The sequence below is a fragment of the Peromyscus californicus genome, unplaced genomic scaffold (assembly GCF_007827085.1).
Source record: "Peromyscus californicus insignis strain IS unplaced genomic scaffold, ASM782708v3 Scaffold_15__1_contigs__length_86483966, whole genome shotgun sequence".
Taxonomy (NCBI): Eukaryota; Metazoa; Chordata; class Mammalia; order Rodentia; family Cricetidae; genus Peromyscus; species Peromyscus californicus.
The window spans coordinates 71,736,178-71,757,329 of NW_026294447.1; the positions used below are offsets into that span (position 1 = coordinate 71,736,178).

The following is a 21,152-nucleotide window of genomic DNA, read 5'->3' on the forward strand; positions in this document are numbered from 1 at the left end:
TTCATGGAAATGAAATTTAAACTGCAACAATAAAATGTGCATTTTTCTTTTTCTCAGTCATGTAAAGCATTTAAAACTTTAAAAAGCAGTCTTACCTGTTACTTTTTCTCTTGCTCATGGCCCAAGGAACTGATAAAGAATTATGGAAGAAAAGCTAGTGTATGAGGTATCAATATATTCAGCTGCTGAACTAAGTTAGCATACAGGCAGAGCCAATACTGAATACATTGAAATTAGAAAGGAAAGATAGGAGACATGGAGAGAGAGAGAGGTCAGAAACAGAAAACTACTACAGGGGAACCTAGTTTCTCAACATTCCTAATGGAATTCAAAATGTATATTTTAAAATGACTTTAGACTACATAAAACTTACCTCAGTGTCATGCACTTAAGAAATTTATTTCGGAGATAATATATACTTACAGATTTTTAATTTCTTTTGTACAAGTCCTCAATTTTTTCCTCCAGTTGTTTGCTATGCTACCTTATCTCTGATGTAAAAATAATTTCTTTCAGAACTCATTCTGAAATCTTAATTGTTCTATGTAAGCGAGTGAGAAAATCTAGTCCATAATAATGCTAAGTTATTTATATATGCAATATGTGTATGTACACAACAAGCAGATATATAGCATATGCATATATTTTAAGAAAGATTAAAGAAAGAAATGAAGTGATTCATTAAAAAGTAAGTAATGAGAAAAGGAAAGAGGTTAAAAAAAAAAGAAAAAGAAAAAAAATCAAAAATCTTACCTTATTCTCTCTTCAGACTCATCCGTGCTGTAAATGGACGCCCCCTGCCACGCTGATACCCTGACAGTCTGTGGTTATTTAACAAACTCATACCAAAACATGCAAAGGTTCACTGAGCTCATTTTTTATTGCTAAGAATTCAAATATCTCCCCCTTAACCAACACCACCCAAAGAGAACTGGTTTTTTGTTTTGTTTGATTTTTCAAAGCATTCCCCTCAGTACAATAATATTAAGGCTGTGAAATGCCTGAGAGACCCTTAAAATGCTGAAGTAGTATCTTCTGAATTAAAATTTTTTGTGTGAACTTAATTTCCTCATAATTTACCAAAAACATGACAGGGTTCAAAATAAATAAATAAAAACAGAAGGGGGGTAAACCACACACACAACTGTATACCATTTTTAAGCTTACTCGGCATTGAATTGGAAGACTGAACATACAAAGAAGTATTCTACAATTACAATCCACAGACCACCACTGTAACTCTCAAAACTCTGGGAGTTACATTTGTGCTTTTAGACACAGTTAATTCCTGAAAAAGCACTGGATGTGAGCTATGGTTGGGCATCTGGACATTAAGTGTTCAGCAGCATTTACTCATCAGCATTAATTTTCAACTTGGGATTTTGAAAGCCACTAGAAAGACCCAATACAGAGGAAATGAACACTTAACACCACTGAGTTGAGTTATATACCTCTCAATCTAGTTAGAACCAGCATTGTCTTATTACCTGTAACACCAAAATACAACTCATGCATTTTGCATTTCACCATCTGAAAGCAGCACCTTCAATACCAGCGATCATTCACAAATGCACTGTCACTGAGAGAAGCTTTAAATAGGCAAAACTCGTGAGTGGGATTTACTAGACACAAATAGAAACTTCCAAGCCAGTTGCCCCTTTGCATATTTTTCTGAGGGGGCATCCATAAATATAATAAAAAACAGAAGCTCATACTTACATCCTATTCCTTGTTACTTTCCAAGCTGAGTTTCATCTTGCATTAGTCACCATATGATCTCTATCATAATGGTGGGGGTCAATGAATAGATTAGCTTTATGGGAATTTACAGTTCTTCCATGCATCTATAATTTGGTAAGTCTGGTAATCACTGACCTACTTTTAAAAATCTCCCCCACTCAAACTTAAATCCACACAAATATAAATATTAAATTTTAATCTCAGCTCTTTTTTAAAAAAAAATTTTCCTAAGATTAAAGAACTGCCCACAAAAATAAACTGTATGTATGTTATCCTGCTGCCCCCTAAATAGTTTAATCTGATAATCTGACCTTGATGTCTATGTTGAAATCTATGAATTAATTTCTGTTTATATTAAAGTGAGATGCCTGTAGAGTAGTCAGTGACTGAAAAAATTAAGCAATGACCACTTTTAAATATGGTACTAGTCTTCTTCTGTTTCTACCTCAGAACAACTAAGCCTATAAAAGGCATTAAATTATACTCTAATGTAAAGTTGATTTTCTTGTCTGTTTGCTTTGGATTCTGTAAAAAGTCTAGATTGGTATCAAGTGAAAATACAAGAATACTACCTTGTGTGTGTCTCTGAATTTGCTGATCTCTCGCGATATCAAGTCTCTTTTGTCTTCTTCCATTTCTATAGCATTTATATCCTCCTAAAAATAAGGAAACAGAAAGGAATGAATAGATTTTTATATACATTAACATAAAAATGTCATGATTTTTTGTAAGTTTTTTGTGTAAGTATTACAAATTTTGTGTATTACAAATACAACTAAGTAAAAACTACCAACTTGGCAGTAAAATCTAATGTAAAGGTATATGATAATAATAATAAAAAAAAATCACAAATTTGGTAATTAATAGCACACACACAAAAAAATTAAAGTTTACAGTTCAAACGAACCTTGGTGATGAGTGGGTAAGGGATCAATGGGGCCACTGGAAATCTACGAAAAATCTGCAGAGAAACCCACAAACATTTTTTTAAAAACAGTTCATATTATGCTAAAATTCAACTGACTCCATATTTACACTGGAAACAATACATTACTTGTGATATTTTCTTGATTTCAAATTATAGTAAAAACGATTTCCTAATCTTTAAATCCCTCTATCACCCAACACATCCTCTTTCCAATAACCCAAATACTGGAGTGGACGGGGAAAAAGGGTCTTAAGCGTAAAAAAAAAAAAAAAAAAAAAAAGTAATAGGACTGGTGAGGTGGTGGTGGCGCACGCCTGTAATCCCAGCACTTGGGAGGCCAAGCCTTATCTACAGAGCAAGTTCCAGGATAGACAGCCAGAGCTGTTATACAGAGAAACCCTGTTTTGAAAAACCAGGGCGGGCGGGGAGGTGAGGGGGGAGTGTAGCAAGACTGTTTCTACATCTCTAAGATATAAGAAACAATCATACTTAATAACATTCACACTTGATATGTATTTGAATGCACAAAATAAAATTTGTCTATCATATAAAAAGCTCTGCCTATAATTCTTGCCAAAGGAAAGTATTTCTATAATTTATCCTCCCTATCATTGTCAATTAGTTCTTTTGCTCCTTCCACATCAATGGAAGAAGAAAAAATTTTATTTTACCTAATACCTGACAAATTCCATCAGCTATTACTCCCAATAGACATACCAAATAGACCCACTTTTAGGACCAAAAGAAAAATAAACAGTAATACAACTGTATCTAGCCAAAGACAAAAGTTAAAATGCCCCCCCAAAAAACACTAAAACCCAAGAGATAACCTTTCACTATCCTTAATAACTAATATATACATTTTATAGCATATTTTATGACACAAACAATCCCTGAGTTTCTAAACGAACACTGTACTTTTTCAGAAGAGGAAATATTAGAAATACTAGACTATGTTGTCAGAACACATACGTCCTCCTTCTTTTCCTTCTTTTTCTTCCTGGGGTGAGAGTCAGACTCCTGTGAGGGGGCATTTAGCTCACTGGAGTATTCACGTATTAAAACTTCAATAGCCCCTTTAATCATCTGGTCTCTTCTCTTTGTTTCTTCATCTAAGGCTTCTTCATCATCATTAGTGACAGTTTCTGGTCTGGCATTCTTAAAAAACCAAGACAAATTTGGAGAGAAAGGAAAAAAAATTATTCCAAAGAATATGAATAGGCTAAACAAAGAAAAAATACTGGATAGCTGTACGTACAAAATGTAAACATCAGAAAGGTGATAGGTCTAAAATGATGGCTTCTTTCCCCACATTTGCTTCTACATATTGTTCCATCACTTTAAAATAAAGACAAACCACACTTTTTCTATGTGTATATATGTGTGGGGGCTATGGCATACATGTGGAAGTCAAGAAGACAACTTTGGACGCTGGCTCTCTACCTCCACCACATGGATCTCAGGAATCAAAATTGGGTGTTTAGGGATAGCAGCAAAACTTCTTTATCTAATCAGCCACCTCACCAGCCCAGCTGCTACAATTCCAATGGTGCAGCAAAAACAAAAACCTGGCCAAGAATGAAGGTGCACTCCTTTTAATCCCAGTACCCAGAATGCAGAGGCCAGTAGATCTCTGTGAGTTCAAAGTCAGACTTGTCTGTACATAGGTTCAGGACACCAGAGCTACAGAGTGAAACCATGTCTCCATATGCTCTATATACCGTAATTTACGTCTTTCCCCGAGTCGCATACGCATCATCAATCAAAACCTAGCCAGGAATGGTGGCGCACACCTTTCATCCCAGCATTCAGGAGGCAGAGGCAGGTGGACCTCTGAGTTCAAGGACAGCCTTGTCTACAAATCCAGTTCCAGCACAGCCAGGCTACAAAGAAACCCTGTCTCAAAAAAACTGAACAAAAACAATCAATCACAACCATACACATACAACTTGTTTAATGTTTCTCAAAAAAATATTAGTTAGATTCTAATAATAATCATTTCAGAGTAAATTTCTGATTGGCCAATGATGGTTGATGCCTGTATTTGCCACATTGGGGAGGCAGAGATAGGGTGTGGAATTTGTGAACAGTCGGGATTACATGAGACCTATCTTCCCTTCCAACTGGACACAAAAGCCTCAAAGAATAGTTAGGAAGAATTTGTAAACGGCCACAAGTTAAAGGTTAAGAATTTAACCTCCACTCAAAGCTGAGTGGTGACAAAATCAGGCAGGATGTAACTACCAGGCCAGCTTCCCTAACATAAGGGGACCCTATCTTAAAAAGAAAATCAGTCTAGCAGAAAAAAAATCTTCTAACACCTTGTTGCTTCTAGTCATGCTTTCAAGCTCCCAGAATAAAGTTAATTTAGTTATAACTAAAAATAGAATTTATACTATGACCTAAAAATTTTGGATTTTCCCTCACTTTCAACTTAACTTCTTACTCAAAACATGGGGAAAAATAAGAACAGAAGGAAAAAGCATGAAAAACTGCATATACAAAGGCATTTTTCTAAACTAAAATTATACACATATATATCCTAAAATAGCAATTTTACTTGGTCAATATATACCTTCATTTGTAGGTTTAAAAAAAAACATGCTTGTAGAGCCTGGGATATAGCTCAGCGGTACAGGACTTGCCTAACGTGTCATTCTGAATTCAACCATCAACATATCAATAGAAAAAGAACTATAATCTTTCACCTAAATGCCAGGCTCTAGGTCACAACACATTTCAACTCTACTGAAGTTGAACTTCATGCTTTGCGGTTACTTAAGTAATCATAACTTACCAGTTATTTCCTAACAACCATTAAGTTGTTTCTACCATTAGAAATATATTTATATACATAGTCAATACACTTTCTATCAACATTTAATTTAAACAAATTCTTATTCAGAACACACTGTTTGACACTTTGAAAGTATAAAACACAAATATTTAACTCAGAATTTTGCTCACAAACATTACGAACATACAGTAACATTACGAACATACAGTAAGGAATAGAAGATTATGACAGATAATATAAGGAACTATGTCAAAGATAAAACCCATTCTATTAAGAGTTTCTTACTTTCTCAAACCTGCCTCTTCATCCAATCTTCTTGTAGCCAATTTTCTACTTGGCATCTTAGATAAAGACAAGATGCTTTACACAGGACTGTAATTAAACTATTAAAATTATTTATCAACAATATATAGTAAACTGTTAATTGTGGTGACTGCTTATTTTAAATTGGTAAAATAAGGACAATAAGGTCTTCAAATGTATACACCTGTCACTAAATCCTTAAAGATATACTACGCCTCCCTGAAAGTTTTATATGAAGAGAATACTCTGGTAACATTTACCTTCAAAGTCCATGTTTGGAGTGTTTTGTTGCGGTTATTTGTTACACCTTTGTCACACAATGCCAAGGTGCAGCCCAAAGTGGCCTGGGACTTGCTGTACTGTCTCAGCCTCCTAAGTACTGAGATTACATCTATGAGCCACCAAACCCAACTCCCTGAAACCTAGCCTTTGATAGCTAATTCTACACTATCAAAATATTCATTAGAAAGCATGCTGTTGGGCCACGTGTGGTGCTGAAGGCTGTTAATCCCAGCACTTGGGAGGCAGAGGCAGGTGGCTATCTGTGAGTTCTAGGCCAATCAGGGCTACACAGTGAAACAGTCCATAAAAAGCAAGCCAGAAAAAAAAAGAAAAAACATAAAATCTATGTGATATTTCCTACAAAGGCCTGCTAATATAAAAGTAACTCAGACTCTAAATTACCATCCAAACAAACTGAAAGTTTAAGGATCAATATAGCTATTTGCCAGAATTATAACCATGAAGGATGTATAATAAACTAATTCAACTCAACCTTTCAAATGGCCGATTGCCTCTCAATCTACATCTTTAGAAAGAAAGCAAGGAAAGGCTAGGTCTCTTAGCAGACTGCTAATTATCATTAAAACAAAAAATGTTGAAACAATATGGAAAGAGAAGTCAATTTGGGTTAGAAAGGTCATTAGACAGACAGGTTGACAAATCTGATCCAAAGCTCTCGCTGAGTTACCAACTTAAACTTCAACCCCTAAATCCAAAATGCACACTAAGTAATATTAACAAAGATGTAACAAATCTTCTAGAGACATTCTTTTTTTTTTTAAAGTTCTTTTTAGTTTTTCCAGACAGGGTTTCTCTGTGTAGCTTGGGAGCCTGTCCTGGATCTTGCTCTGTAGACCAGGCTGGCCTTGAACTCACAAAGATCCGCCTGGCTGTGCCTCCCAAGTGCTGGGATTAAAGGCACACAACTCACTACCCCCGGGCCCTAGAGACATTCTCAAGATTAAATTCTATAAAATGAAACAAGCCCTTTAAAGGGAACCTACCAAATGCACAGTTCTTTCAGTAAACACGAACAAGATGAATTTGGAAGCAATTACGTGAAGATGTTCACTTGAAGTACCTTTATCTGACAGTAAGTAATGTACATGGCTTTCCAGAGATTATCTCTACTCCAACACTCAACAGTTCATTGTCATTATTTTGTTCTGATTTGCTTTCTAAGATAGGTGCTAGTCCTGGCTGGCCTGACTTAATAAGCAGACCACGCTGACCTCATCAAACAGCCTTTCTCTCCAAAACGTTGGGATTAGAGGCATTCAACAAGCATGCCCAGCTCACCAATTCATTCTTCTTTTATGTATATGGATGTTTTGCCTGCAAATATGTGTACCACTTGCATGCCTGGTGCTGTGAAGGGGAAGCCAGAAGACGGTGTCAGATTCCCTGGAACTGGAGTTACAGGCAGTTTGTGAGCTGCCATGTGTGTGCTGGGAATCAAACCTGGATTCTCTGCAAAAGTTGCCAGTGTTAGTAACCCTTAAGCCATCTCTATAACCCATCAGTTTATTCTTGAATGCATGGTTAACAAATACAGCTTGAAACAATCAAGCACGTTTATCTATCTCTACAGATTTATTGCTGAGCAGACATAAAGCAGCAAGTAGGGCATGGACTAGACAGATAAGACTGGTTATCTGGAATGAAGCACAATTTTACTTAAACACTGCTTTAAAAAAAAATGGAAGGAAAAAAAAACTAATCTACAGACTTAAGTATTTTCAACCAAGTTAGTTGACAAGGAACATTTTCTTAAAATTCAAAATCAGGAAAAATATTTCACTCCTTTCATACAATTTCATGTTTCTCTTTGACTCATTAAAACTACTTTTTAAGCCGGGCAGTGGTGGCGCACGCCTTTAATCCCAGCACTCGGGAGGCAGAGCCAGGCGGATCTCTGTGAGTTTGAGGCCGGCCTGGACTACAGAAAGAGATCCAGGAAAGGCGCAAAGCTACACAGAGAAACCTTGTCTCAAACAAAACAAACAAACAAACAAACAAACAAACAAAAAAACTACTTTTTGATCTTTCTTTTATCTCAGAGTCAGAGGAAACCAAGAGTTTTCCACAACACTGTTATTCAATAAACATTCATTCCATTATTAACTTAGAAGACATTTTCCTAGGTGATAGAGTGGGTACAAGAGCAAAGTTAGTGAAATTACTTCCCCTTTTGCTGAAAATCAGGGATATGGAAAGAGTACAGAATGTGACAATCAGATAGGATGTGATGGGCTGTGAGAGACTAGACAGTAAATACTGGAGACCACATGTGGGGGGCGGGGCAGAGTATGAGAAGACAGGATTTAAAGACAAGACAATAAAAAAATGATAAAGGTTATTGTGCAAAAGTTTTTTTCCAAATTGAAACATTCCATCCTGCAGAAGTTCCTTGAGCAGGAAGGTTAACAACTGAAGACAGCTTCAGGAAGTCCCTGAAACTCATCAGATTCCCCTGCCAGAATAAACAATAAAAGCTGAGAGTCCCTCTCACATGGAAGAAAGCTGAAATGCAAGAAGTCTCTCAGAGGAGAAAAGCTACAAAAACAACAAGAAACAGACCAGACTGGCTGTCTGTAAATAACCAAAAAACTCAGTGGTTCACTAACTTGAACTTCAATAGTATTCATATTTTGGTACGTCGAGGATTTCCTATCTGAAGTAAGTAGGTATGTGTGTTGTGTATCTCCAGAAAGTTTTAGCACACAATAGCTATATGAATAACTTGATGGACCAAATTTGAACGAGGTGCTTGAATGGGCAATAAAGACCAAAAACATAAAATAACAACAACAAACAAGTCTGTGTGAAGGGACCTGCCAAAGGTTTCTGACCTCAGTTTGACCCCAGGTACCCACTTCCATGAGTTGTCCTCTGACTTCCACATGTGCACACTCACATCTACACACACACCTATACACATAAAGAAAACAATCCATTTTTAAAGATCTAGTAAACAGCATAACAACATCTGACGATAATATCCCAGCACACAGGGGACGTAGAGTTCAAGGTCATACTACACAGAGATTAAGAAGTCACCCTGGGCTACATGAAAGCCTATCTCAAAAAAAAGCCCAAACAGCGGGCAGTGGTGGCTCACACCTTTAATCCCAGCACTAGGGAGGCATAGCCAGTTCAAGACCAGTGTGGTCTACAAAGCAGATCCAGGACAGGCACCAAAACAACACAGAGAAACCCTGGGGGGGGGGGGGGGGGGGGGGGGGGGGGGGGACCAAAACAGCAGCTGGAGAGAGAACTCAGCAGTTAAAAGCACTTGCTGCTCTTGACCTCTCAGTTCAGTTCTCAGCACACACATGGTGGCTCACAACTGTTTATAACTCCAGTTCTAGGAGACTAATTAACCTCTTCTGGTTTCCATGGGAAATACATGCAAGTGGTGCACATAAACACGCACACTCACTCGCCCACACATAAAAATAAATTTCTAAAAACAAAACAAGAAACAATAGATAGGCAACAAAACCTAAATATTATGCAAAATACAGGCTTTACTCTGTAAGGAAATCCAAACCAAGATTGGGTCTGACAAACAAGCAACAGTAATTTTACCGCATAAATATACGCAGAATGAGTCAGTGAAATTATTTAAGTACTAGAAGTCCAAAGAAAACCAGAATTAAGCAGGGGGGAAAGGTGCTTATAAAATAATCCTTTTTGATTTGATAGTCTCATATTACCCAGACTGGACTCAAATTCCCTGTATAACTGATGAGTTTAAACTCCTGACCCAACTGCCTTCACCCCTCAAGTGCTGGGATGTACCATCATGGCTGGCTTTAATCACGCTTTTATGAACTAAAAATATTCTAATTAAAGCTATACTAATGGGATGTGGATGTAGCTCAGTGGTAGAGTGCTTGCCTGTCAAACAGGAGCCCTGGGCTCTAACCCTCAGCACTGAAAGAAAAAAACAAAGAGTGAACAGAACACTAAATTCAGTCACACAAATGAAAATGTCTTCAAGAACACAAGACCAAAATGTCTACATCCTTTTATACTTAGCTTAAATTTGAGTTTTAAAAAAATTTCTTTAAAGAAAAATGTAAAACACAGAGCTTCTTATAAACGGGGACAAGGAGGCTATATCTATTTTGAAAAATAATGCAAGTTTGATGAGAGCAAAGGCTGTTTTTGGTAGGAGGTGGAAAGGAAGATAAAAGAAAAAAATGGACACAATATATACTCAGGCTTAAGATTTGTTTTGTTTTATGAAGACAATAGATACATTATCACACAAGACACAAAAACCTCTTTTGTCCTCATTTAAAAATAACAGAATTAAAATGAAAAATAAAAAATGGCCTAAATAAAGTCACCCCAATACATTAAGTAGTACGACTTATTCTCAGTCACTTTAGAATCCAATCTGTGTGCGTCTAAAAGAGAGGGTAACTAATAAACATTGTGTAGGTTGAAATATATTTTATACTTACTTACAAAGCTGCCTTAATGAATTAGCTCTGATTGGAATAGTCTGTACAAGTGTTTTCTCTGGCAAGTTAACCTTGTCCAGCCTCCCTTACTACCTTCATCCCAACCTGGAACAAGCAAACCAACAGTCATCCACCCACTGTGGGTAGATAAAACACTTATCTACAAACGATAAAAATACACTCCTGCATAAGCCATAAGCACATATTACAATAATGATCTTGTGAGTCCCCATATTAGACTTATTACAATATGAAGTATTCACATTGAACTAGCACACCCAGACTAGAAAAAAGATTGCATACCCCATTGGAAGCTTTCTTCTTTGCTTTCCATTCATCCAACTGTGCCTTTGTCTTTGCATCAACTTTAACAAGTAGTTTCTTCTCTCCAATCTGAAGGTCATGCAATAATCTGAGAGCACGGAGGGTAGACTCAGGCTCTTTATACTCACAAAATCCAAAAGCTAGCAATAAAAAAAAATTTGTGAAATATTAAGTTATAAAAAGTGAAAAACACAGCAAAGTAAATGGATTCAAGACATTACTTATGATGGTACTGCAGTCATCACTCCAATCCTGTTCTTTAATCCTCTAATAAACATGTACTTATAGCACCTGGAAACCAAAGAGGGAAGGAGGTAGGCAGGTAGATAGGTAGGTGTGTGTAGGGATGCGTGTGTGTGTGTGTGTGTGTGTGTGTGTGTGTGTGTGTGTGTGTGTGTGTAAATAAAAAGACCAGTGGAAAGGAAGAAAAATTAAAATCAAGCAAATCATTATTTACTAAGAGCTAAACAATAATAATAAAATTTAAGAAATTAAAAAGAAAAAATTACAGTCTAAGGACTGAGGATCTAGCTCTACCCATACAGACTATTGCTAGGTATGGTAGGACAAAGCTATGTACTCAAAAGGCAGAAGCAAATGAGGACTAGAATAACTTTTAATTTTCAAAAGAATTGTTCTAATTCCCAATAAATTTCACTATAGAAAGCTCACATATATCCTGAATGAAATAAACATTTAAAACTTGACATTAGAGAAAAGTAACCAAGCATTTCAATATTAACCAGACAACGTATTAGAAAAAAAACAGCCAGTATTTTTAGGTACTATAATTCTATTTTTAGTATTTTCCCTAAAGCCCTTCTTTTTCCCAGAATAAAAAAGAGCAAAACAAAATTTTATTTTTCAGAATATATACTCAAATATAGAAAGAAAAAAGGCTGAACATTGTTGAGCACACCTTTGATCCCACCACTTGGAGGGAGAGGTGGATCTCTGAGTTTGATACCAGGCTACAGAGTGAGTTCCAGGATAGCCTGGGCTACACAGAGACAGAGAGAGAAAGAAAGTGAAGGAGGCCACTGACCTCAAATGGGTGCTGTCACACCATCTCAATTTTATATATGTATAAATTTATCCATAATAAAGATTTTTTTTTGGTTTTCGAGACAGGGTTTCTCTGTGTAGCTTTGCACCTTTCCTGGAACTCACTCTGTAGTCCAGGCCAGCCTCAAACTCACAGAGATCCGCCAAGCTCTGCCTCCCGAGTGCTGGGATTAAAGGCATGTTCCACCACTGCCCATAAAGATATTTCTAAATCAAGCCTAGGACGTATAACTTAGAGATACTAGTGATTGCATATATGAAACACTAGACTTAATCCATAGCAACAAGAGAAGAATGGCAGGGAATTAAACAGTATTTCTGTCTAGAATGAAAAGTAGTTTACTTTCAAAACATGCTCTCTATGGCTGGGAAGCACTTGCCATAGAAGTGTGAGGACCAAAGTTAGGATACCTAGTATCTATATAAGAGCAGAAGTAACATGGCAACCTCTAGTAATCCCAGCCCTCCAGAGGCAAACATGGTCAAGTTTGTTAGCTATATTAGCATCTACAAGCTCCAAGTTCAGCAGGAGACTCTAAATAAACTGGAAAGCAATTAAGACATGAGAAACAAAAAAAAAGCAGCTAGAGACAGCTTCACATTTAAGAGCACTTGTTATTGCAGGGGACCAGGGTTCCATTCCCACCACACCCATGGCAGCTCATAATCAACTGGAACAGGAAATCTGACTCCCTCTGCTGGTCTCTGCATAACTGGAAACTGGAGGTGCAAAGCATACATGTAGGCACACACATACACCAAGTAAAAATAAATAAATCTCATCAGTCAATCAATGAGAGGTCATATGCTTATCTTTGCTCTCTTCCTGAGCTCTAATTGTTCCATCTGGACCAGACAGCCTTTCTTTCAGACAAAAAGGACCTTAAACATGTAAGAAACTAATGTGAGAGCTGGAAAGAGAACACAGCAATTAAGAACACATACTACACTTAGAAAAGAAGGCAGATTCCCAGGAGCCCTGTCAGGCAGCTGGAAACCAGCTATAATTCCAACTCCAAGCAGAAACTGAAACAAAACTTACAGGCACTTAATAAAATCTTTTTAAAAAAGAAACCACTGGGTTTGTTCAGCTTAGTATATTAAAAAGGGATGGGGGGAAAAAAAAACTATTGAGCAGTTTTAATTATTTCCCCTTCTACCTCCTGTTTCAATTTTTGATTCTTCTATCCCCAAATCTCAGCCAAAACCTTCTCAATTGTCTTTTAATACATCCTATATAAGAAAATTAAAGTAAAACATGTAAAGTAACTTCTGCAAACAGGTTAAAGTGGTGGCAACAAATAAGAAAAATATGTATACCTTGAAGTTTTCCAGAGGCACCTTGTACTCTCTTCCAGCTCAACACCAAACCACATTTCTTAAAAAGAAAGTAGAGAATTTATCACTTAACAAAATGAAATAGCTTCAAGACAAGATCACAAGATCAATTAAAGCTACAGAGTAAGGTAACTCACACCTGTAATCCAGGAGGTTGAGGTAGGGACAGGTTTGAGGGCAGCCTGGGTCACAATGTGAAATCCAGTTTCAAAATAATAATACCACCATCAATGGGGGGGGGACACCACACAAAACAAACAGCTTAGCAAGATCAGGCCAACAACTAAACTTGTTAAAATAAATTAGTAAGTTTCCAATAAACATGAGACATGTCAACAACTGCTTAAACAAAAACATAAAGCCTTAGGCAGGCAGTGGTGTCACACTTTAATCCTAGGACTCAGGAGGCAGAGACAGGTGGATCTCTTAAGTTTGAGGCCAGCCTGGTCTACAGAATGAGTTCCAGGACAGCCAGGACTACACAGAGAAACCCTATCTCAAAAATCCAAAAGAAAACCCATGAAGCTTGAAGAAAAAAGAAAAAGGAGCCTTACTGACTCCTAGCAGAAGGAAACAGGAGGGGAATAATTTTTTTTTTAATTTATTCTATGGCTTGTTTTATGTGCCATAGGATTGTATATGGCTGATCATGGTCCCCTTGGACAACGCACTGCTTCCCCTGTACTGAATGTTTACCCCCAGTCTTCATTAAAAAATCTTATATCCTGGGCTGGAGAGATGGCTCAAAGGTTAAGAGCACTGACTGCTCTTCCAGAGGTCCTGAGTTCAATTCTCAGCACCCACATGGTGGCTCACAACCATCTGTAATGAGATCTGGCGCCCTCTTCTGTATACATAATAAATAAATAAATCTTTTAAAAAAAAATCTTATATCCTATCCCTAATCCCCACAAAACAAAAAACAAAAAACAAAAAACAAAAAAAAAAAACCCTATGACTCAGAGGATGGGGTGGTGCATGCCTTTAATCCCAGCACTCAGGGAGCAGAGGCAGGTGGATCTCTGTGAGTTAGAGGCCAACCTGGTCTACAGAAAGTTCCATGACTGCCAGAGCAACAACACAGTGAGATCCTGCTCAAAAAACAAATAAAACAAAAAATGCTCAGTTCACTGATGAATGTGCATCAAAGAATACAAGTGTGCTTACTATTCTGCCCCCCCCCTTTTTTTTTTCAGATTTGAAATATTTTCATAGTACAATGCTAAGGGGAAAAAAATGAACTACTCACTCAGTCTTTTTTCCTTTTGTTTGTAAATTTGAAATTTGTAAGTTTAAAAAAATGAAAAACAGTTTAACTTACAGCTAAGAGCTGTCGTATAAGCATGTCTGAGGCTTTCTCAGAAATGTTGCCAACAAAAACTGTAGTAGTAGGTCCACAATTTTCATCATTTTCTTTCAATTTTAAGCCTGGATGATCCTTTCTTGCTCCCAAATGCTTTCCAACCATGGACACAGTAGGTACTAGGACCTATGGTAAAGAAAAACAAATAAATTTCATCTGGCAATTATGACATTAGGCTAAAAATTCCAACTTTAAAGTATAAATATATAGCATATTATTAAAGGACCTACATAATTAACCTAAAACTTTATTAAAGGACCTACATAATTAATCTAAAACTCCTAAAGCATGTAGTATGTTTCATGAATACAAACTTATTGTTCACAAATTTCCATTGTCAATTACCTTTAAAAAGGAAACAAAATGTCAAGCTTTTATGTTTACAAGTTCTTAAATGTTTAAAAACAGAAACCATAAGATTATTAAAAAATTTAGAAATTTCATCACAATTATACTAAGGACCAAGATGAAAGCAAATTCATTATTCCTGCTTTTCTTTTTTTTAGGGTTTTGGTTGTTTTTTTTTTTTTTTTTTTTTTTTTCCCTACACAGGGTTTCTGTGTAGCTTTGTGCCTTTCCTGGAACTCACTCTGTAGCTCAGGCTGGCCTCAAACTCACAAAGATCTACCTGCCTCTGCCTCCAGTGCTGTGAATTAAAGGTGTGCGCCACCACTGTCCGGCTATTCCTGCTAATCTTGTAGGACAGTTTTAAAACACTGCAACACTGTTTACGATTTTGCTTTTTATAAGGTCCTTCTGTTATTAGCTTATTTTCACTTTAAACTTTCAATTTCCCCACATACAAAAGCAGAAATCTAATGTACTCAACAATGAATTCATTACAAACTCAGTAGGCATGGGGTAAACTGGGAACTGGTGGAGTTCCTCCAAACCCCAATTCCACCTTTTCCTAGTCTATCATACAAAGGAAGTGTCATTTGGAGGCTTCTAAAAAAACCAACTAAGCCAAGTATGGTGGTACATATCTTTAATCCTAGCACTAAGGAGACAAGAGGCGTGTGGCTCCTGGCTGAGTTCAAGGAGAACCTGGTTTACATAATGAGTTGCAGGCCAGTTAGGACTAAAAAGTAAGACACTGTCCCAAAAAAACAAAAGCAATTAAACAAAAAATAGCCCAACTATCTGGGAGGTTTAGGAAGTGTGGCTTGTTGTATGAAGTATGTCACTCACTAGAGGTGAGCTTTGATAGTTTAAGATTCCCACCACTCTGAGTTTCCTCTCTTCTTCCTGCTGTTAGTTTTAGATTGGGGCTCTCAGCTCTTCCCGTCATTTCCATCTGTGCCACAATTCCCTGCAATATGGACCTAGTCCTTCTAGAACAGTAAGCCTAAGTCAACCCTTCCTTCTTTTAATGGCTTTACCCCATCACAGCAATGTAAAAGTAACCAATACACTGCTCTTGCAGAGGAGCCAGATTCAGTTCAAAACAACTACATCAGGTAGTTCACAACAGCTTCTAGTCACCAAAAACACTGCATGCAAATGCTGCACACAGTGACAAGGAGGACACATTCACACATACATACAAATATTTTAAGTTATCTAAGCTTACCAAAGTTTTACATTTCAAAAAGCACTAGTTTTATCCTAATCTAAATTTTCCCTTCATATATACAGTGTTATGGTAGAGTATTCAACTGGGTAGAGTACTTCTCTGTAAAACATGAGGCCTTAGGTTCAATCCTCAATTCATAAACTAGGCATAGTTAAGTGTATGCCTGTAATCCCAGCATTTAAGAGGTCAAGACAAGCTGGAAGGCAGTGGCACATGCTTTTAATCCTAGCACTAGGGAGGCAGAGCCAGGTGGCTCTCTGAGTTAGACGCCAGCCTGGTCTACAGAGCAAGATCCAGTACAGGCACCAAAACTACACAGAAAAATCCTGTCTCGAAAAGCCAAAAAAAAAAGAAAAGAAAAGAAAAGAAAGCCACTATACTTACAGTTGGAGCAGGAGCCATAATACTCATTGGTACAGGAATCATTGGTGTCCCTAAGAGGGAAAAAGGGTACAGATTTTAAAAATGCAATTAAAAATAACCAGGGCTGGAGAAATGTCTTGCACAGTAAGGTGTTTGTTTCACAAGCATGAGGACCTAAGTTCAATCCCAGCAACCATATGAAAAGAAAAGCGAGGCAGAGGCAGGTGGATCTCTGTGAGTTCAAGGCCACCTGGTCTACAGAGAGAGTTCCAGGACAACCAGAGAGCTACACAAAGAAACCCTGTCTCAAAAAAAAAAAAAAAAAAAAAAAAAGATAAAAATGTAAACTTTTAAATATTTTATGCCATGCATTTAAAAATATCTGGAAAGATAAATCAACTACCATTTTGTTTCCCTTTAGCAGTAACAGGCTAGTAACAACACTGATGTTAGTTGATGTGGCCACATGAGGGAAGTTGCACTGCTAATTTTTTCTATTTCTTAAATTCTTGAACCTTATGAATAGAGCACCTTCAAATATACATCATTTTTAAGGCATTTCCAAGGTGAGCCTGAAACTCAGCCACAAATACAAATCTACTGGTCAAATCGGGTATAGAGAGTCACAACTAACTGTAATCCTAGCATTCAGGAGCAAGAAAGACTGCTGGGAGGTGATGGTACACCTGGGGCACCACAGATTCTGTCCTCAAACAAATAATGTCACAGAAAAATCAGACATCCATTTTCACAGTAAGCCTATCTTGTCTTTACTAATAAATCACAGGTGTATCATGCTCCAAAGGTAATACCACAATGACAAAGACTCAGATTTAAAAATTAGAAAAATGTGATCAAACTTACCTGGAGGTACAGGTGGAGGAAAGCCAGGAAATTGTGGGGGTGGGATCCCTGGAGGGAGTGCTGGGATTCCCATGGGAGGGCGGTTCAAATGAGGGGGGAAAGACATTCTGACTGCACCAGTCTAAAGAAAGAAATGACAAATCATTTTATTTGAAACCTCTCAAATTTGATATGCCTATATTGTTGACCTTCATTTTTAGAGTATCTGCAAAATTCTAAAGTTTCTTACCCAAAGGAGTTGGCAAAGACCCTCTTTTCTCTGTCTGTCCATTGAGAATTTTTTAAAACTTAGATCTTTTCTAAAATAAGTTCCCAAAATGTACACGAACTAAGTTCAGGATAGACTCCTACAATCATGTGGGAATACATATAAAGGAAGAAAAAAATTTTGAGGTTCAGTTAATATCAAAAAATTAAATGCCAAACATCAACGAATCTTTTAAAACAAACTCAGAATCCAGGAGGGTAGCTAATTTTCTAAGTGTTCTAATACATTCATTTTTAACCCAATGATTCCTTGAAAACTCAACACTTCAGTGTTACCTAGTTCTTAAAGACAAATGTGTTATTAAATTACAAACTGAGGGGGAAGAGGGCACTCCTGCTATCAGGTCACATAGTAACTGCTCCAACATATAAAGAGCCCACAATTTGTAATATGGTAACAGTTGTTTTTGTTTTGTTTTTTCTTTTTGGAGATGAGGATCTCAAGCAGTCAAAGCTGGCCTTGAACACTATAGCTGATGACAACTATGAACACTTGACCCTCCTTCCTCCATTACCTCAAGTACTGAGATTACAGGTGTACACCACCATATCCAGTTTAAGACATTTTTCTTAAAGCAAACCTCTAGCCAGGCCTGGTGGCACAAGCCTGTAATCCCAATCCCAGAGGTGGAAGCAGAAGAATCTTGAATATGCTAGGATTTATCTCAAAAATTCAAGGGCTGGGCTGGGCAAAGGGGCATATATCTTTATTCCCACCACTGGAGAAACAGACCACATTGTCTACATAGTCAAGACAACCAGGGCTACATGGGGAGACCCTGTCTTTAAAAAAAAAAATATGAAGCTGAAATGAGTTGGTCATTGATTCCAATAGAATTAGGTTTTTGTTTTTGTTTTTACTAAGCAGCAGTTATTTCTGTCAAACAGATAGCAAAAATTTTTCCACCTATTAACAGAAAATCCCATACTCTGTAACTGAGAAAGCCTAGAACTGTTAAACATATTTCTCAAGCAGGGCACAGTGGTACATGACTGTAATCACTGAAGTTGGGAGGTAGAGGCAGGAGGATCATTTCAAGGCCAGACTGTTTGAGACCTACCTGGGCAGCATGAGACCCTGTCTCAAAAGTATATTGTTTTACTTTTATTTTCAGTAGGTTGAGTGTATGTATGTATTTGTTTTTTTCAGTTTAAGACATTCCCCAAGCTGGCCTGAAACCCAACATCCTTAGCCTCTCAATACTACCACCATGCCTGGCTTCTTTTTAAGTGGTGTCTTCTACATTTCTCTTACCCACCAAATCCCACCAGTTTGCTGTTATGTTTTTTACATACCTTTTTAATATACAAATATTTAATAATTTGTGCTTTGTAATAATGTATTCATACTACACTGTTACCTGCATTTCTCCTTCAGTGTCACTGACATCTCTTCATATCTGTTCCTGTCTTTATAATACAGTAAATTATTTAGAATACAGAAATACCAGTTGCCTCAATCCTGAAGATTGCCTCAATACCAGAAATACCAGTTGCCTCAAACACTGAAGATTCTTGGACATTTAATTTTATTTTTTGTAAATACTTAGGATTTTAAAAATTACATTTATTCATTTGTGTAGGTTTATGTGTGTTTGGTTATGTGTGACATGTATGAAGTCAAAGAAGCCACAGGAGTCACCTCTCTCCTATCATCTGGGTCTTGTTGTAATTGAGCTTGGGCTGTCAAGTGTAGCAGCAAGCACACCTTTACTGAGCCATTTTGTGAGCCCACAAATAATTCTCCAATACAGATTATTACTGTTTGCATCCAAACTCTAGAACTAAAATCATTCCCTCCAAACTAATATGTATACTTATATTCTATCATCAGTGTATCTAACTTAGAAGAATCAAAACAGAACAACCTACTTCAGTTTAGTTGCTCAATCCCTAATGTTGACTATTTTTACCTGTTAATAAGCACTTCTTTGAAACAGAAAAGCATGTACAGCATTCACAGCTGTTCGTTCTTACACTGTTCCTCTGACTTCTTAAATAGTCTCTAAGGGCTGGTGAGACAGATCAGCAGCTAAAGGCCCTTGCCCCCAAGACTGACAAGTCTAAATTTCATACCTGAGACCCACAAGGTAAACAGAACTGATGCCCTCAAATTGTCCTTTGGCATCTACACATGTGCCATTAAACACATGCCCCAAAACAAGTAAATAGAAATGTAACTTTAAAAATATTTTTAAAATACTTTGCCAGGCAATAGTGGCGCACGCCTTTAATCCCAGCACTCAGGAGGCAGAGCCACGCAGATCTCTGAGTTTGAGGCCAGCCTGTCTACAGAGCGAGTTCCAGGAAAGCCAGTTATAGAGAGCAACCCTGTCTCAAAAAAAAAATAAATAAATAAAAATAATAATAATAATTAAAAAAATACTCTGTAAAATTTAAGCTTTGGTTTCAGAAAAGTGATCTTATTCACAATTACGAGTTGTCAGAATGATTCCTATATTAGAAAAAGGTTCTAGAAAAGCTTTTAAAAACTTAGGTAATCATCAGCATATCTTAGAAAGGAATGATACACGTTTATAAGACTATGCATTCAATTTTCATGTGTTGCTTGCTTTTTCCTTTCTTTTTTGTAATCATTACCTTTAAAATTACCATATTAAGTAATGGGTATCAATTATATATCTTCATACATATGTTATTATATACTATGTTCTCGTTTGTTCCCCTTCCCCATTGAGTTTTTTAATGATCTCTATTACAAATGTTCTGCATGGAAAGGAGCAGGAAGGTGTGTCTTTAAAACAGAAGGCTACTGTCCTACTTACAGAAGCTCTTGTATTATAATAATACTCTATCTCAGCACTTTCTTAGGAAGGCAGTTGGTATAGTACCTGTTGAATAAATAAATTAATTAATGAACAGTAAACAATGCCTGAGGACTCATTGACAAATTAAACAGCTACTACAGATCAGCAATAGTCCAGTGCCTACTTTCACAATGGTATAAACTTGGGCCATAGATTCACTTTTACAACCACTTCTTTCCAACCAGTATTAGATATAAACAGCATTTTTAAAGTAAAATTATATTCTTAAGGGTTAAGCTGTATTTTATGGTTTTTAATACTAAAAGTTAATTAACCAGATACATTTTAGTTTCATCAATACAATTATTGCATACATTCCTAATTTTTCTATAAATTACCTCCCTTTTATTTAAAGCTGCTCAAAACTTAACATGGGTTGGACTTCAAGGTAAAAAAATGTTGGTCAACAGCCAACATTTATGAACAGTCCCCTTTTCCTTTGAGATAATGGTCCCTCCTTGGGAAATTCAAAAAACAGACATTCCTGATGCCTTTGACAATATAAATGTTCACTTTAAACACTTTGTTTATAAAATGAAAATACAACCACAGCAAAGTATACTAGATTTTATTTTTAAAGTAAATTTAAATTTAAAAATATACTTTTTTCTAAGTTTTAGGGACACTGGAAGAAAAATA

At 36.8% G+C, this 21,152-nt stretch overlaps 1 protein-coding gene across 2 annotated transcripts in view; it reads right to left on the bottom strand.

Moving 5' to 3' along the window:
- The window catches only part of Rbm25 (RNA binding motif protein 25), a 45,312-nt gene that overhangs the window by 17,547 nt on the left and 6,613 nt on the right, over nucleotides 1-21,152 (bottom strand). The window contains exons 2-10 of one of the 2 annotated variants that reach the window (XM_052739365.1): nucleotides 20,472-20,537; nucleotides 17,419-17,539; nucleotides 16,576-16,625; nucleotides 14,574-14,741; nucleotides 13,235-13,292; nucleotides 10,829-10,989; nucleotides 3,641-3,826; nucleotides 2,648-2,701; nucleotides 2,313-2,396 (exon numbers count right to left, since the gene is read on the bottom strand). In XM_052739365.1, the coding sequence (XP_052595325.1) occupies nucleotides 2,313-2,396; nucleotides 2,648-2,701; nucleotides 3,641-3,826; nucleotides 10,829-10,989; nucleotides 13,235-13,292; nucleotides 14,574-14,741; nucleotides 16,576-16,625; nucleotides 17,419-17,524 (867 nt within the window). In that variant the 5' untranslated portion in view covers nucleotides 17,525-17,539; nucleotides 20,472-20,537. The remainder of the gene's footprint in view (nucleotides 1-2,312; nucleotides 2,397-2,647; nucleotides 2,702-3,640; nucleotides 3,827-10,828; nucleotides 10,990-13,234; nucleotides 13,293-14,573; nucleotides 14,742-16,575; nucleotides 16,626-17,418; nucleotides 17,540-20,471; nucleotides 20,538-21,152) is intronic. The other variant, XM_052739364.1, reaches the window with a different exon arrangement.